This window comes from Grus americana, chromosome Z (assembly GCF_028858705.1).
Source record: "Grus americana isolate bGruAme1 chromosome Z, bGruAme1.mat, whole genome shotgun sequence".
In the NCBI taxonomy this organism is placed as follows: domain Eukaryota; kingdom Metazoa; phylum Chordata; class Aves; order Gruiformes; family Gruidae; genus Grus; species Grus americana.
In genome coordinates, this window is record NC_072891.1 from 29,467,118 (window position 1) to 29,485,103 (window position 17,986).

General features: G+C 40.2%; 1 protein-coding gene across 2 annotated transcripts in view; it reads left to right on the forward strand.

Annotated features, from left to right (window-relative positions):
- Positions 1–17,986, forward strand: part of MRPS27 (mitochondrial ribosomal protein S27) — a 56,488-nt gene that overhangs the window by 585 nt on the left and 37,917 nt on the right. For both annotated transcript variants that reach the window (XM_054810932.1, XM_054810934.1), the window contains exons 2-4: positions 1,874–1,951; positions 9,786–9,856; positions 11,805–11,863. In XM_054810932.1, coding sequence (XP_054666907.1) covers positions 1,874–1,951; positions 9,786–9,856; positions 11,805–11,863 — 208 coding nt within the window. The remainder of the gene's footprint in view (positions 1–1,873; positions 1,952–9,785; positions 9,857–11,804; positions 11,864–17,986) is intronic.

The following is a 17,986-nucleotide window of genomic DNA, read 5'->3' on the forward strand; positions in this document are numbered from 1 at the left end:
ACAGGAAGTTCCATCTCAATATGAGGAAAAACTCCTTCACTGTGAGGGTGACCGAGCACTGGAACATGCTGCCCAGAGAGGCTGTGGAGTCTCCTTCTCTGGAGATGTTCAGAACCTGCCTGCACGTGATCCTGTGCAACCTGCTGTAGGTGATCCTGCTTTAGCAGGGGGGTTGGACTAGATGGTCTCTAGAGGTCCCTTCCAACCCCTACTCCTTCTTAGGGGTTGGAATCTTAGGACCTGCCGTTTTGGGTCATGGGAAGCCACATGGAGTTGTATGGAGGCTGCCAAACCTGTGGCAGTAAGTGTGCAGCAAAACCTAATAGCTCAGGTGACAGAAACACAACCAAGACTGATGTTTTTGATAAGCCACATTTCCAGTCTTGACCTTTGGTAAGAACTGAACTCAGTAATGTTTGCTTACAGTGCGGTGATGATGGGTAACTTTATTGTGCCTTTTTAGCTTCCCCAAGCAGAAATGTGATGCTTCCTGGTAGCTAGATGCCCATGTCTCAAACATGCCACCCGTTCCTCTGGCACTGGAGCTGCTTAGCAGTCAGCTGTCGTGAAGAGCTCAAGCCTGACCTCCAGCTTACCTGAGCAAAACACTGTCATGCAGACAGTTGTTTGTGCTATAGAAAATAGTTCTTTAAATCCTCATGCTTGCTAGTGGCATCCTTAGCTGTCAATGAACATATAGAAGTTTATTCCAAAAAAACCCAACAAACCCCCATATCTTTTGTGTGCCTCTTTTATTTACGTAACAAAAAATAGCTTTAAAAGAAACCCCACCAACCAAAGCTCTGTTTCTTATTTTCTACCTGTTTGGTAAACCGTTGTACATATTCTCATATTCTGACTGTGGAAACCCATTTACCAAGTCTTTTTGACAAAAATTTGCAAAGATGTTCAGAGCTGGACATGTGTGTATAATTGCATGTCGGAAGGATGATGAGGGGGAAAATTGTTTAACACTCAAGAATAACAAATTTTTAGTGGTAGCGGATAGATTTTAAGGTAGTTGCTAACAATTCTGTGTAGCGTAGTAATGTCTATTTTAAAGATATTTCATGTTTCTTAGCATTAATTTCTGCAACCTTCTGCATGTATTTCTGTATCTTCCTTCAACAAATTTCACCCAGATGTTCCTCGTGCATCTTCAAGACCTCATCATCTCGGAGTGATGTACAAACTTGGTTTGTTCTTCCAACTGAAGCATTTTCCATTTTGTTTCAAAAGCTAGAACAGTATCTTGAGCACATTTCAAAGGTCGTACAAAGAGTATTTGGCAAAAACTTTCAAAAACGTTTGAGTGAACCTTGCAGTTCACAAGACATGCAAAAAAAGGAGATCAAAAATGGAGTATTTTCAGATGAGCATCTACCTTTCATTTCCAGTGAGACACATCTTTACAGGTGGAAAAAAATAACCATCCAACAACAACAGAAAAGCCTTTTTGTGTGTATTCATGATTTTGCTTATGCTTTTATGCCTACATTTAGCTAATTGCTAGCATTTGATGAAAAAGATCTGTGTGCACAAGGAAGCTATTCTTTGTTGTTGTTCGGGGTTTTTCCTACCTTTAGAAATTTATAATTTTCTTAAATACACAGTTTGGGTTTGGGAAGATTTGTTTCATGCTGAAAAAAAGCTTTTAGGGGAAAGTTCTCTGTTTTAAAAATGACAAGGTAATGGCTCATTCACATGCAAGGAACCTGAATTGTTACGGTAGCTGCTGCTGTCAGCTGTGTCATGAAGATGGTTTAATGCATCCAACTCAGTAAATCTGACAGGAAAAGGGGATATCTAATAATGTCTTAGTTTAGAGATGTCTAAGCAACCTGGCTTACATAGTGATTTCTTACTTCATTAGGTAGAAGATCTCTTCTTTCTGCGGCCTATGTGGACAGCTCAAAATGGGAAAAGAGACAAAAAGAGGAGCATAGCCTGGGTGAGAAAAGTTTGTTTATTTTTCTCCACTTTGACTAATTAATTGCAACCTGAACTCATTTTAGACTAGGTCATCGTCTATAAATACTTCAAACTAAAAAAACTGTGGAGCAAAATGTTTCTGAGGTTCTACGTCAAAATCTGCTCAACATGTTAAAAATCTGTCATATATATTCAAAGCTGTAATGCAGAAACAAGTTAGAATTTGCCCATTTAATTAATGTTTGGTTTCTACAAGATTATTTTTTTCTTTCACAAAATCCAAAGCTTTTATGAATGTCATAGTTTTGTGTCTAACAGTTAAGACTGTCTCCAAGTGTCCTCTTCATTCATGTTGTTTTAATTGTAATGCAGTGTGAAAGAAGACCTATTCTATATTACAGGATATTCCTGTTTAATAACATTTTTCAAAAGAACATTTTTTTCTCAGAGTTTTGCAGGAGGGAAAGTTACATTTTTTTTCCTGAAATTTTAGATTTTTCTTTTGGGGAAAAATTAAACTAATCATTTTATTTCTGATAAGTTGTATATTAAACTGTATCTGCATATGGTACTGAGATCTCTCATGCGAATTTTTAGCTAAAATTAGCTAATCTAGCTAAATTTTTTGGCTAGATCACATTTGAAATAATGTTCTACCATCTGTTTTGTGACTGTCCTAAGTACAAAGCATCATGCAAAACATGTTTCCATGCTAAAGATACATATCTATTATTTTGTACCACGAGTGTTTTGGAGACCAGTTAACGCATAATCTTTGTCTTCCTTTTTCATTCCTGGGCCCCTGAACTGTGTTTGTTAATTGTAACACAGATTATGAGGCTGAAAGAGGAATCAGCAGATGAAATTCCAGGGCTTTTGTCAGTCAGGAAGACAGAGAAAATGATCAGAGTAATTTTTTTATGCACTAATTTGTATCTGTTATTTGCCTATAAACAGCTAGGTTGGTATTGTCAATGTGTTTTACTGTACATGGGCCAGAAACAGCCAGTGGGTGCTCATGACTGTAGCTTGGATCCTGCGGAGACTGTTAATACCTTGTAACCCTTTGCTGTTAATAGAACTGCTCATGCAGTGTTTTTTTGGGCTGGAGCCACAGACTAGTGCCATGGGATCCATTTGAACCAGTCACCTCTGGATGAAAAAGGGTTCTTATCTTGACAAACATCATAGGCAATAGAAATCTACTGCAGAAGAAAACATTGTGCAAGCGCTGGTATAGTCCATGTTTGGCTTTCCACACGCCTGGCAAGACCTGTCTTGATCGTTTGGCAAGCACAGTTCTTGCTGCTGCTCTGCCGATGATCTTGAGCCAAAGCAGATGTCCGTTCCATGCTTTTCAAAGAACTGCTTTGCATTTTCAATTTGTGCTCATAGAAAAGAGAAAACAAGTTAACATGGTGTCAGCTGTATTAGCATTTTTTAAGAGGATACAGCCCCGCAGACGTCTGCTCTGCAACTGTCAGTTGTATGGTTGCATATATAATCTTGTAACTGATCATTGCAGCTCAACTGAATTCCTTGTGCTGAGGAGATGCTCTTTTATTTGTGTATTTCAAACACTGTTTCAGAACTGTTACTCTGCAAGACTATATTGTGAGAACGCATTGAAAGGAAAAAGAAGTTTTTTTGATTTAAAGTCAGTTCCGTTTCTCTGCTGCAGTGATATGGTGCCATCTCAGACTCAAACTCATTTACTGTGTCCATATAAGATATGCTTTATTCTCTTCTCTGTAGTCTCAGTTTAGCATTCCAAGCATGAATGAGTTTAGCAAACTTCAGTACCGAAAAAAACCAAGACTGTATTTTGGAAATAATAAGACTGTATCTTGTGTACAGAAGCACATTTGTTCAAAAAGGTAGGAGTTGAAAAGGTGTTAATTTGGAACTTACAAACTGCTTGCTGGTAGGAAGATACTTGTATACAAGTAATTTGGACTCTACTTATTAAAAGTGAGATATGAAGGAAATGGGAGGTATGGCTGGACTTGAATTCTTTAGTGTTTTCATTTGGTTCATCACTAACAAGGGTAAAATTAAGTGGCAGTAATCATCTTGATGAGAAGACTAGCAATTACCAGAATCCCAGGGGATGGAAGAATCCAAGTGAGATAGGAAATGTTTGTTAGAAAAACTAATGGTACCCAAAATGGCTCATCACAACACCAGGTGGCAGTGTGCCTTTACAACTTAATCATAGAATCATAGAATGGTTTGGGTTGGAAGGGACCTCAAAGATCATCTAGTTCCAACCCCCCTGCCATGGGCAGGGACACCCTCCACTACACCAGGGTGCCCAAAGCCCCATCCACCCTGGCCTTGAACGCTTCCAGGGATGGGGCATCCACAACTTCTCTGGGCAACCTGTTCCAGTACCTCACCACCCTCACAGTAAAGAATTTCTTTCTAACATCTAATCTAAATCGACCCTCCTTCAGCTTGAACCCATTACCCCTTGTCCTGTCACTACACTCCCTGATAAACAGTCCCTCACCATCTTTCCTGTAGGCCCCTTTAGATATTGGTAAGCCGCAATTAGATCTCCCTGGAGCCTTCTTTTCTCCAGGCTGAACAATCCTAACTCTCTCAGCCTCATAGGAGAGGTGCTCCATCACTCCGATCATCTTCGTGGCCCTCCTCTGGACTCTCTCCAACAGCTCCATGCCTCTCCTGTACTGGGGCCCCCAGAGCTGGATGCAGTACTCCAGGTGGGGTGTCACAAGAGCAGAGTAGAAGGGCAGGATCACCTCCCTTGACCTGCTGGTCACGCCTCTTTTGATGCAGCCCATGACACGGTTGGCTTTCTGGGCTGCAAGCGCACACTGCCGGCTCATGTTGAGCTTCCCATCAATCAATACCCCCAAGTTCTTCTCCTCAGGGCTGCTTTCAACCCATTCCTCGCCCAGCCTATAGTCGTGCTTGGGATTGCGCCGACCCACATGCAGGACCTTGCACTTGGCCTTGTTGAACTTCATGTGGTTCGCACGGGCCCACCTCTCCAGCCTGTCAAGGTCCATCTGGATGGCATCCCTTCCCTCCAGCGTGTTAACCACCCCACACAGCTTGGTGTCATCGGCAAACTTGCTGAGGGCGCACTCGATCCCACTGTCCATGTCGCCGACAAAGATGTTGAACAGTGCCGGTCCCAATACTGACCCCTGAGGAACGCCACTCATCACCATTCTCCACTTGGACATTGAGCCGTTGACCACAACTCTTTGAGTGCGACCATCCAGCCAATTCCTTATCCACCGCGTGGTCCATCCATCAAATCCATGTCTTTCCAATTTCGACACAAGGATGTCGTGCAGGACAGTGTCAAATGCCTTGCACAAGTCCAGGTAGATGACGTCAGTTGCCCTTCCCTTATCCACCAACACTGTAACCCCATCACAGAAGGCCACCAAATTTGTCAGGCATGATTTGCCCTTAGTGAAGCTGTCGTGACTGTCACCAGTCACCTCCTTATTTTCCATGTGCCTGAGCATAGTCTCCAGGAGGGTCTGCTCCATGATCTTGCCAGGCACAGAGGTGAGACTGACTGGTCTGTAGTTCCCTGGGTCTTCCTTTTTCCCCTTCTTAAAAATGGGGGTTATGTTTCCCCTCTTCCAGTCGGCAGGAACTTCTCCGGACTGCCAGGACTTCTCAAATATGATGGCGAGTGGCCTGGCCACTTCATCAGCCAGTTCCCTCAAGACCCGCGAATGCATCTCATCAGGTCCCGTGGACTTGTGCACCTTCAGGTTCCTTAGATATTCTCGAACCTGATCTTCTCCTACAGTGGGTGGTTCTGCACTCTCCCAGTCCCTGCCTTCTGTGACCTGGCCTCAAGCATTTGCCAGTGAAGACAGAGGCAAAGTAGTTGTTGAGTACCTCAGCCTTCTCCATATCCTGGGTAACCAGGTGGCCTGTTTCATTCCGGAGGGCACCCACATTTTCCCTCGTCCTCCTCTTATCACTGACATACCTATAGAAGCTTTTCTTGTTGTCCTTGACATTCCTGGCCAGACTAATTTCTATCAGGGCTTTGGCTTTCCTAACCTGCTTCCTGGCTGCTCGGACAGTTTCTCTGTATTCCTCCAAGGCTACCTGCCCGTGATTCCACCCTCTGTAGGTTTCCTTTTTTTGTTTGACTTTGCCCAGGAGCTCCTTGTTCATCCATGGGGGCCTCTTGGTGTTTTTGCTTGACTTCCTCTTTGTTGGGATGCATCGCTCCTGAGCTTGGAGGAAGTGACCCTTGAATAATTTCCATTCAAAGCTGCCCTTGGTACAGAGCTGTAGTTATTACCAGAAGCTGCTACTGATGTGGAAATACTGAGAAGTGAAACGTGTATTTGTAAGGTAAAGTACTTCCCTCAGCCTTCCTTTATATTTTAATAGGATCTTTAAAATGAATCAAGGTTTTCTTTATATAGAAAATGAAATGTTAGCCTGTGAGTTAAAATATTAGCTCTGCCCATTATTCCCAGTTGTATCCACTTTCTTGTTGCTGCCCCATCACTGGATTTCAACCCTGTCCTGGAGGGACCACTTCTTAGAATAAGAGGGTAGTGTTCATACATGGTGGCCAAATGTGCCACTTGTTGATGTGGCTACATGCTCTGAATAGGTACACACTGCGAATCAAACTGAAACTGTGTTGATTTCCTAGGCCACCAAACTGGTGTTACCCATCATAACCACTGACTTGGAGGTGAGGGTCGATATTTTCCCAGTCATTGTCCTAAATCACCCTGTCGCAGGCAGCAAGATACTGAGTTTCTGTTAACAAATGAAATTAAAAGTGAGCATGAAATCTCCAATACCAGTATTCTAGAGACAACTGTGAAGTTGTGTCCAGAAGTTAAGTGATTTCAGCTCGGACTTACGGTTTGTTTTGTCAGATTAAGTCTGTGAGAAATATATTTTTAGAGAAATTGAAGTTTTGTAAAAGTTCATCTTCTAGAAATGGCAATGTGTATCAGAGATTATATATACTATACCTCTTTGGTAATGACTATCAGATAAATAATGGAAAAGTACTTGCAACATATATCTGGTAGAATGTACATAGAATTTTGCTTTGTCCTTGAAAACATTTTTCTGATTTATACACCAATATTAGCACTCAAGTTTTACTGCCAGCAGTGCTAGGAGACTTGGGCATTCACATTCTTGTGTTCTAGTACTTCTGTCAGGATGTTTCTAACTAAGAAGGAGTTTTAATCTTGATGATTTAATAGCAACTTATGGAGCAAACCTAGTTTACAAAAGGTAGCTGAATTATTTCAAATCATGAATATGAGGGAAAAAAAAGTCTCTGTTTTACGTGCTCTTCAGAGAAAACAAACCAGGAAAGAATTACTCATTGCAAATTATTCATATCTAGAAACTACAGTAGACGTGGCAATTTGTCTGGAAACAAAGCTAAATTTGCCATTAACTTCATTTGTCTTCTATTCTTTAAGGTTTAGTCAGCATTCATTTTATTATGACTCTCATACTGGAGCTGATAGACAAGTGCTTCATTTTGCTTTCCATGCTGAAGTTCTGATGGAGAGTTCTAGCTTTGTAGACAGCATAAAAGGTCAATCATTAAAATTCTGTGTGTGAACTCTCCCAGAGGAGGCCTGTGTATAAAGGGCTAACAGTCTTGGGATCTTGCACTCATGGAATAGTATTCATTTGGTTTATATTCTACTTAAGTACTCAGTGTTTCCTGAAATGGGCTCTTTGTCTTCATGAGCACCTAGGCAAAAGAAGTGCCAAGCTCAGGGGTTGAGTATGGCCCAGAATGGTCTTAGGTATCACCTTCCAGTTTCAGAGGGTGATGCATAACATAAATAGTTCTGGAGTAGGCCTGTCTTGGGTCCATGTTTCTGTATCATCAAACATAGGAGATTTTGGAGTCAATACTCTTTTCCAGCTGTCTCAAAATGCAGATGAAGAATGTTGGATGACAGTTGGCTTAGTATGTTTAGGCAATGATCTGGACAGTTCTTAGTTCCTGATGAGCTGTCTTGGCCACAGCATCCATTCTGTCTATCTTCTAGCACTACTAGGAATGTCCCCAAAGTCTATACCCATGTGCCCCATCATGACCTTTGTGAGTGCTGGAGAGATGGATAATACAGAGTCAAATACAGATGCTTCTTGTAGGGATATTGCCACAGAAATTTCTTTACCATTGAAAGAGTTGATCCTCTGTTTTAGTGGTTATCTGGTATAGCATGGCCTTGGTGGCCCACATCAGCTCAGCAGCCTGTGTTGTATTTCATAGGAGCTGGTACTTGCTTCAGTAACTTTACTGCAGATTTCCCTTTGCTTTCATGGTCATGGAATGCTTGCCTTCCCTTAGCCAGAGATAAATGCTCTTTTTGTGTTTTGAAGAACACCTGAAAAGTGCCTCAGGAAGGAAGGTGTTATGTAAACATGAAATACTGCTGTGCAGCCAACAGCAACGTTGTACAGATAAAGAGTCAACCATTTTATTCCAAATCAAGGCCCTATCGTTTTACTGCAGCAAAAATCTTTGCACATGTGTTGTAATTCAAGAGAGTACCTGGAAGGTCAGAGTAGCATTGACTGCCATTCGTACTACTAGAACTGTATACCCCTCAGTATTCACTGGTGGTACAGGTGTGTTTTTAAAATGATGAATAGTGATATCACTTGTTTTGTGGATAGGACATATATGGACTGCATCCCTTGCAGACACAGCGTGTTATTGACGCAATGCTGCTTCCTCCCCCTGACAACTTTGCCAGAGTAGAAAGCTTAGTCAATTCTGATGTGGCACTGCAAGTTGTGCTGACCTCGTATTTCATTGACAGGTGTGGAGGTTGGATGACCTTTTTGGAAAATGAATTGTAAAACGAGCCAACCTATCAGCTTTTGAAGGATCACCAATGGGACTAATCCAAAGGTGTCAAAGAAGAGGCTGGTTTAGTAACACTTGTAGTCTTGGGGTGCAAAGGATCAGACAAGGTTCTAATGATGCAGAGACAGTGTATTGGATTCCTCGTCCTGGAAGATGCAGGAGAATAGAAGGAAAGAGTATGACTGAAGTCTCTAAATTTTATGGGTTGGATGTCGTCAGTTCATGTCTCAGCTAAGAATCAAGTAGCTGACACTAAGCATACAATAAACAGCTTACTTTTCCGGAACCGTCATTATTTTCCAGGAACAGTACAAAACTAAAACTCCAAATTAAATTAATTTAACTTCCAATTAAATTCATTAAATGCAATGGTTGGCTACCTGTTCAACAGTCAGAGGCTTAAAGTTCCTGTATGGTCAAATTAATATTGTTATATGACTGCTGGAGCAGAATGTTATAAAGTTAATAAAGTACTGGCACAGTGCCCAGTTTGATTAACAGGATTTCTTTGGATTGCTGTTTGTGACTGTAGGGTTTATCAGTATGGTACTGCTTGTTTCTGCGTCTCATTGTTTTACCATAAAATAAAGGACAAAACTGTGCTAAAAGCACTGTCCAGCATATGCTAAGTTTGAAAGCAAGTGTGAATTTTAAGGACATCTGCTCAGATTTTTTAAATGAGTTATATTAGTTATACTAATTTAATCAAAAAAAATATAGGGTGGTTTGCATTTTTTCCCCCTTCTTTCTATTAAGTTAAAATCATCATGTTGACAACCTTTGCATGTATTATTTTCTGTTAAAGTATTTAACAATAATTCAAAGTATTGTTTTCATATAACTTCAAAATGAGATGTTAACAAGGAACCAGAATTTGATTTCATGGACTGAGGTTCTGTTCTAAGTTATATGGTGGCTCTGCAGATTTTCCTGTAATGCCAGTTGATTAAACATACCCTTTCTCTGTTTTCTCCAGCTGACTTAGCCCACTTAATGGACAGAACCTATGAAAGAAAGCTGCCTGTCAGCTCTTTGACAATAACCCGGGTAAGGAAATAAATCCCAATCATAAAGTGATGGAAATGACAGTGGAATGCTTATGAAATCAAGTGAGCTGAGAGGGGATAAATGATACCACCTCTGCTGGGAGTTCTGGGATCATAAATGTCTTGTTATACTGTTAAATTGCTGTGTAAAGCTGCATTGTTACTTTGTACTCATTAGTTCGTACCTGTACTGTAGGGTCTTCAAAACAGAAATAGGTTTTTTTCTCAGTAAAATCAGGCCTCACTGTTGCTGGGCTAATGCTTCCCTAATGTATGTTCCCTGCCTTCCTGTAGTTTCTGCTGAGTGAGAACTTTAATGCCCCCTCAGGCACTTTATAATAACCCAGGCTGCTAAGGGAATGCAATGGATTAGCATGCTGCCTGTCTGCATGCACCTTCCTCTACTTCCAGGCTTCTTTCAGAGTGAGGCAGAGGTGGATATATTTTGCCTCTATAGTTTTCTTTCCTTGCCTCAGCAGACTGAGGCAGGAAAAATGCTGGCATGAGATAAGTGAAGCCATTATTTTTACTGGAATTAGTAACCAGTTCCATCTTCCAGATAGGTTAATCTGGGGAGGGAGAGTGAAAGCAGAGATCTGAGATGTGTTTTTAGGTTCCCTGTGTAAATGAGCATTGAAGAAGGAGAATAAATATATCACTTGTTTAAAAAGGAAAAAAAACCCCAAATTAATTTCAATTTTCAAAATTATCCCAAAAGAGCTGACTCGCCACTCTGGTACCTCAGTAACACCACTAATTAGGATCATTGGCATCACTAACTGAGGAGTCACAGACCATTTTGTACAGTAACCAGATCAAGCGTTCTTGATCATTGGTTCTGAGACAGTATCCATGGGGGAAATGGGTGTTCCTCGCCATTTTATTACTTAACCAGCTTTATTCCTTTCCTTTGTGTTTGTGCTTTGGGCTTACCTCTTCCCTGGAGAGGTGGCATTTCCAGATTGTCAAACTGCCCCACTTTCCAATATGTGGAGCTTGCATCAGATTCTGTTTTCTAAAATGTAAATAAAGGATGCTATTGCCACACTCAAAACATGAGACCTACATGTAGACACCATGCAAGGAGAGTTAAGAAACTGGAGAGCAAGTACGAGTCAGCTGAGACTATTATTTTTAGCTTATGCTTAGCATAGAGAAGTACAGACATTGAGAACATGTTGTTTATATATTCTGAGCTAAAGGTATTATATTGGCAAAACTCTGGAGTGTTCCAGCATCTTTATGCTTATGTTAGTAAAATGCACAGGAAAACAGGATTCATGGTTATCATAAGACAAAGTCTGGTTGAAAATGTGGCTTTTATTTAAATAGTTGATAGCACTGGAAATTTTGGAAAATTGCCTGGGGTAGACATGGTTTGAAATGAGAGGAAAATAGTGCTTTACAGCATGAGGGGCAAATTTTTTCTTACTGTTATTTAGATGTGTGGTGAAATACAGAATGCTGTTGCCCCTGTCCTTGAGAATTTTTAACATGAATAGGCACAACAGGCAAACATTAGCAAAAGGATACTTTGTAGAAAGAAAAGTAAGGCATGTCAAGACTCACTCAAAATTGTGGGAAAAACAGGAAGAAACCGAATGTATTCTCAAATTAAAGGATGTCCTTAAAGGCCAAAAAATTCAGAGAGGATCAGCAAAAATACAGGATACTAAGCTACATGGACATAATCCTCAGATGGTCTCCATGTTTTCAAGGTACATAACTTTTCTTAGAGGTGAGGAGGGGAGCTGTCTCAGTTTAAAACTATTAGACTTCAGCAGTGTAGAGGAAACTAGAGTAGGAGCAAGCAAAGACTTGAAAACCTACAGTTCTGTCAGACACCTAAATAGGCCAAACAAATTTATTTTGTTTATTGAGGTGGCATTTTCTTCTAATACGCTTTGTGAGTACTCCCTCTGAAGTTTTTCTTTTTTTTTTTAAATCAGTTTGTTGACAACATTTCTTCACGAGAGGAAGTGGATCAAGCCGAATATTACCTTTACAAGTAAGCATCTTTTCCCCCCAATGTGAACTTTGAGACATACAAGTAAATACCATGAAGTCTTGCCCTTTTAAGACTCTGACCCTTTCCAGCTTACTGGCTTTCATTTCTCTTTTGCAAAATAAGTGAATCTAGTTGTCTGACAACTCACAGCTAAGGGCCTTCTTTGATAACTTCTCCATTGTTACGGCTGCCCTCCTTCTGGACCTCTGGCATTGACTCCTGTTAAGCATGTTAGTCTGAGCCACTGAACAGCTAGTACAACCTCCAGCTATGATTTACATCAGAGATGCTGAAATTATAAGGAATTATGTTTGTTTACAGTTTTTCCTCCTGATACATTTTTGTTCGTGAAGTCATATTTAACTAAATTGGCTATATGCATATTTGCATATCTTAAGTGTAGGACTCAAGGTTTCTTTCCTTAGAATGAACTGAAATGAGAACAGGCATTTTGTGGTAATGATCAAGTCAGCAAGGCTAAATGAAGTATAGTTTTGGTTTTTATCCCTTTCATACTTATCCCAGATAAGCTGTGTAGTTGTTATGGGTTATGCATAACAACTTATGCATGGGTTGTTAGGGTTTTCTGCAACTATTTTTGTGTTGAGTGAAGTGCATTGGATACCTTTTCTGCTAGTGTCAGGTTGAATGCTGGCTTGCTTCAGGTCAATACATCTCAATATTGACTTGAAGAGGGCAGTAATTCTTGCTGATCACTGAAATAAATTAGTTCTTTTATGCATGGTTGCACACACATTTTGAGAGTGGATGGAGAAGGTAACTCCATCAAGAGCATCTTTACAAACAATGTCAGGTTGTTATTTGTAAATAATAATGATTGTTATTTTAATGAAGAAGTTTACTGGATCGTTGTTTTAAGTATATGCATGGTTGTAAGTGTATGACCGCATTAGACTTCGGATGTCTGTGATTCTCTGGTACATACTGGGATAGTATCTGAACCTTAGAGCTTCAACGTGGAAACAAGAGAAACCCAGTTTGCTAATACTAGCAATATCCTGTAATGAAAAAAATAAAAAGAGGAAGAAGATCAGAGAGGAGGTCAGTGGAGCTTTCATTCCTTCTGATCAAGATTTTATTAGTCCTGTCAGAATCTGTGGTCAGAAATCAGTTTTCCATCCTGCAACAGGTGAGGTGAAAACAGGAGAAAGTAAAGCCAGTTTAAGGCAGGCTCTCATTTTTATTTTACAAATGTGCTATCAGTACCTTTTGCTAACATTCTTGAAGATTGTAATGTACGTTGTGCCACACAGACTTCAATTCCCTCTGATGGAGTCAGGCCCATCAGAGACATGCCAAGGGTAAGGGATGCCGAGAGACCTTTGAATGCCCTGACACCAGGAGGATAGTTTAATTGCTGAGTCTCAAAACGGTACAGGTAAAATCCAGATAGTCAGAGGGAGATGTTCATATGTCATGTATCTTACAGGTTCTTTCCTCTTGAAAACAAGAGGTTGAGAGAGAGTGACAAAAAATTAGAAGCATAGAAAACATTCCATAGTAAGAGGGAGAGAATAGAATGGGAATCTCTAACATGGAAATATCCTCCCCACTATTCATCTGTGCCTGGTTAGTGCATAAGTTTAAAATATAGGGGTTTTATCCTTAAAAACACATTCTAAAGGAGAGACTTGCAGTTCAAAAATAATTACAGTTATTTACTGTTTCTCTAAGAAATAATTCTCCTGTGGCTGGTGAGAGTACAGTTAGGTGCATATCAAATACAATAATTTGTAATTGATAGAGATTTTAGTAGTCTCTCTGGAGAGGTAGTGGTGTGTCACATGGCTTTTCAGAGATGCTTTGGCTGGAATTTTTCTTGTGTGTGTCCCTGTAATGCTGCTTTGTTTTGGTGTTGCAAAATGCTTAGTCTTTTGGTGATGTTAGCATCAGTTTGCCAGGAGACTTAATTCCAGCATGATCGTGAAACTATGCTCAAAATACATTTATATGCAAGTAGTGAAACAGCATAGAGAGGTCTGTAATTCGTGGGAAAATGTAAAAATCCCAATTATAACATCAGCTTCCCTTTCAAATGAAAATAAGTGTGCTAGCTTCAGGAAATAGATGTGCTTAGTATCCGCAAGGCCCCTTTTATTGTTCTTTACATTTTGCACTTAGGCTGGAGTTCAAATGAAGGACATGTTTATAAAGATCTCTTTGCAGTTGGGAGGATGTTTGACACCGAAGAAGTCCTACGTAAGTGGCCGCACCATGAAACTTAATGGAGGTGGTAGAGAGGGAGAGTTAAGAAACTGAGAATCTTTGACAAGAAATCTCTTTTTCTGGCTTAATGAGAAACAGTTCAAAGCACAATTTTTGTACTTTATGTAAGGAGCGTAAGCTTCTAAAAAAGAGAAAGGCAGTATCAGTAAAGTGTTTTTTTATATCTTCTAAGGTATACAGATCCATTGTGAGCAAATGGAATGTACATGGCCTGGTAAGTTGGCTGTATGTTCATTTGCCTGAACATAAATAAGCAGAATGCTCCCTGAGTCCTATGTTTTTCCCCTTAACTGCTTGTAGAGTATAAGGGGGAGACTTTGATGTCTCTCCCCAGTGTTGGGTGCCTCTGGCAATCTGAGGTGAAGGGTAGTCAGTTCCGAGGCCCCTACAAGGTTGGAAGATGTTCCTGGTACAAAAAGGCAAACTATGCCTGTGGGAAGAATCAGAGGGAAGTAAATGGCTTTTCCATGCTTGCTGTGTGGTGTTTCCCTGAAGATGGGAGTGCCAGAACTTCTTAAGCTTTGTAGACTGGAGACTTTGCTTGTAGTGTGTCAGGCAGAACATAGTTTCAAAGAGTAGTATTCTGGACCATTACCATAATGCATTTTGGGTCCTAAAATACAATATATGTATTATGTTTAGACCTGTTTCAACTTTCCGTCCTTTTAAAGCAGTGGATCTCCAGCCATACTGTCTCCACAGAGGATCTTGAACTCTCAAAAATAACTGCATGGAAACTGCTACGCTACATTGTGGAACACGTCAGTAAGATGGTAAAGGCCAGTTTGAGGCATGACATCATCTGCTTTCAGTGCTCCTCTTTTTGTTCTCTTCTGAATACTCCCTTTACCCACCCCCCCACCCCACCCCCCGTTAACTGTCAGACTTTAAAAAATCCTTTCATCTCCTAGGATCCCAGCAGAAATTCTAATCAGAATGCAGAACACTTTCAGCCACATCAAAGACCTGCATTTCGCCTTACTTTGTCCTGTCTCACTGACATGTCATTGTTTCTCATGTCAGGTTGTTTTTCCTATGATAGAAATATTAGCATAATGGAGAGAGGTTTTGTGGTGAGGTAACTGCTGATTCTGTATGTAGGTTTTATGCCAACAAAGATTTTCAATGTCTTTAAAGGCAGTTGTGGAAGTTTTATGTTGGCATTCCTTATGAGGATTTTAAATTGCATTATAGAATCATAGCATGGTTTGGGTTGGAAGGGACCTCAAATATCTAGTTCCAACCCCCCTGCCACGGGCAGGGAGACCCTCCACCACACCAGGTTGCCCAAAGCCCCATCCACTCTGGCCTTAAACGTTTCCAGGGATGGGGCATCCACAGCTTCTCTGGGTAACCTGTTCCAGTACCTCACCACCCTCACAGTGAAGAATTTCTTCCTACTATCTAATCTGAATCTACCCTCTTTTAGCTTAAAGCCATTACCCCTTGTCCTCTCACTACATGCCCTTGTAAACAGTCCCGTGACCCACTGTGTATAACAATTATACACGCTGTCAGTGAAACATAAATGTTTGTGTGTCCATGTGCTCTGCAAATTCTTGGCAAAATCTGCCTAGATTTTTTTTGTTGCCTTTCCTTGATTGATAATTTTTTTATTTTTTTTAAATGGAGTTATTTCTGCAGATTTCAGGATTTGTTACCTGGAGTCAGTACTTGGTTATAATCACAAAATGGGACAATAGAAAACTATTAGAAGTTATTCTTAGATATGCTGTTACATCTTCCATGATAGCAAGTTGCAGTTTTGAGGCCTGATTTCAGCCATTAAATAATTTTGGGACTCTGGTGGTCTCCATGTATGTGAAATTGTGCTTATTCCTTATAATGCCAGTGTATCAGTAGTTAGTCAAACATCACATGCAAAATAACTTTCATTGTCTATAGCTGTGGGTGCGGAAGTTGCAGTTTTTGATACTTTCATGCCAATCAAGCAGTTTAGTGTCTGAAAATGTTCGGTTACTTTAAAGTATTACTTGTAATAAATGACCACAATGGACAAAAAAAAAATTGACTCTTGAAATATATTTTGTATGGCATTCATTCCCACTAGTATGATATTTTTTTTCTGTATATAAATCTACAGGATGTAAAGAATACCATTAACCCGTTCCAACACAAGCAGAAAAAGGAGAAGAGATACAGACACAATCCTACAACAAACTTAATTTTTCCTTTGAGATGTTTTCATTTTCCTAAGGCTGTTGCTGACGCAGACTTCATCAGGTCTTGGCTTTTAGTCCTTTCAGAGAAATATGTTGGTTAAAAAAAAAAAGATAAAAATAAATGAGTCAGAAATATCTGCCTATTACTCAAGTCATCCAGCAATTATGTTCTGAAATTATACTGAGAAGTGGTGGAAGCATCTGAGAGAAAAATAAACTTTGTAGCCAGAATGGTAACTTTGTTTTACCAGTTTGGACACCTGCCTCAGCTGAGCAATCCAAAATAACTTCATTTGCAAAAGATCCTGGGCTGCTCTTTGGCAGGTTGGGAGACACAAGGAAGGGAAGCACCAGAGAGATTTACTTCATTAGAATGTCCCAGTAATTTGCACGTGAATGACAGAAATAACTGTGTTCAATGCTATTGCATTATGGTCAACAGTGTGTGATGCTGCTTCATGGAAGAACTGTTGGTCACTATCCAAGCCAGTGCTGTCTGATGTAATCATTCTGGTCTTAGAGACTCCACCGCTCTTCTGGCTCCAGCATTCGCTCATGTCTGCACAGAGGGGCACATGTGCTTACTCTCTCTTTCCTCTTTCACAGTTTCTCTGTTGTCAGTATCTGTCCATGGTTTGTCAGAGTCTGAGCTGTAGGAATCTTTGAAGAAAATAACTAGCAACTACATTTCGGAACTCAGAGCCAAATTTCAGCAAGCCTAGTTCTGTAACCACATCTCATTCAAGCAGGTGTGGTCAGTCAGTGTAACTGTGCTGTAAAGTGGGGCAGAACCATCAATAAAGATACAACACTGAAAAGCGTTCAGAAAGGTCTCTTCCTGTAACACAGGATTTTTCAGTCATCTGCTTTTTGTAGTTCATCTGTCATTTTGTATACGTTTTCCTTTAAGCGTGACAGAAACTGGACAACAATTTTCTAGGCACTGCATATAAAAGCAGAAAAAGTTGGAAGACTTTCCTTCACCACTAATATTTCTTTTCTCATGTTGCAACACTGAAGGGATAAGCATTTGGATTTTTAAAACCTTTCTATTTAAAACAAGGGAAGAAGATTCTTCTACAAACAGAATGCATATATCAACCTTAGGGGGCACCCCCCCCCCCCCCCAATATTTCTGGAGTAGATAGAAAGATAAAGCCAGTCGGATTCAGAAATGGAAAGAACTGACTCAGACCATACCCCATATATATTTTTTTCATTTAGTATTGGGAGAAAGGCTTTCATTACTATTCTTGCAAGAAAATAATATTAGCAAAAGTTTCATATTTTTCAACCAGCATCTTTCTTGCCAACAGCTCAAAGCATTCTATCTAGTAGATAGTACTGGAAATAGACTGAAGTACAATGTGAACAATAAGTGTTTAGGTCTTGAATGTTGTAGTCATTATATGTTGAAGGAGAAAAGGCAATTTTGTCTCAGAATTTTACTCATACTCGCCTTAAAGGTCAATTTTGCTGTATCCAGTGGCATTCTAATGGTTGTTTCATGAATTCCTGCACCAGCAAAAAGCCTGTCTGGAAACAGATCTTGCATTATAGTTTAGAACTACTGAAAGTCTAGACAGAGGTTAAGTTGCAGCCAGAAATGTAAAGAGTGAGCTGTTCATATGAATACAAATGACCAGGACAGAGTAAAGCCTTTTGTAATCGTCAGAATTTAAAACACAAACCA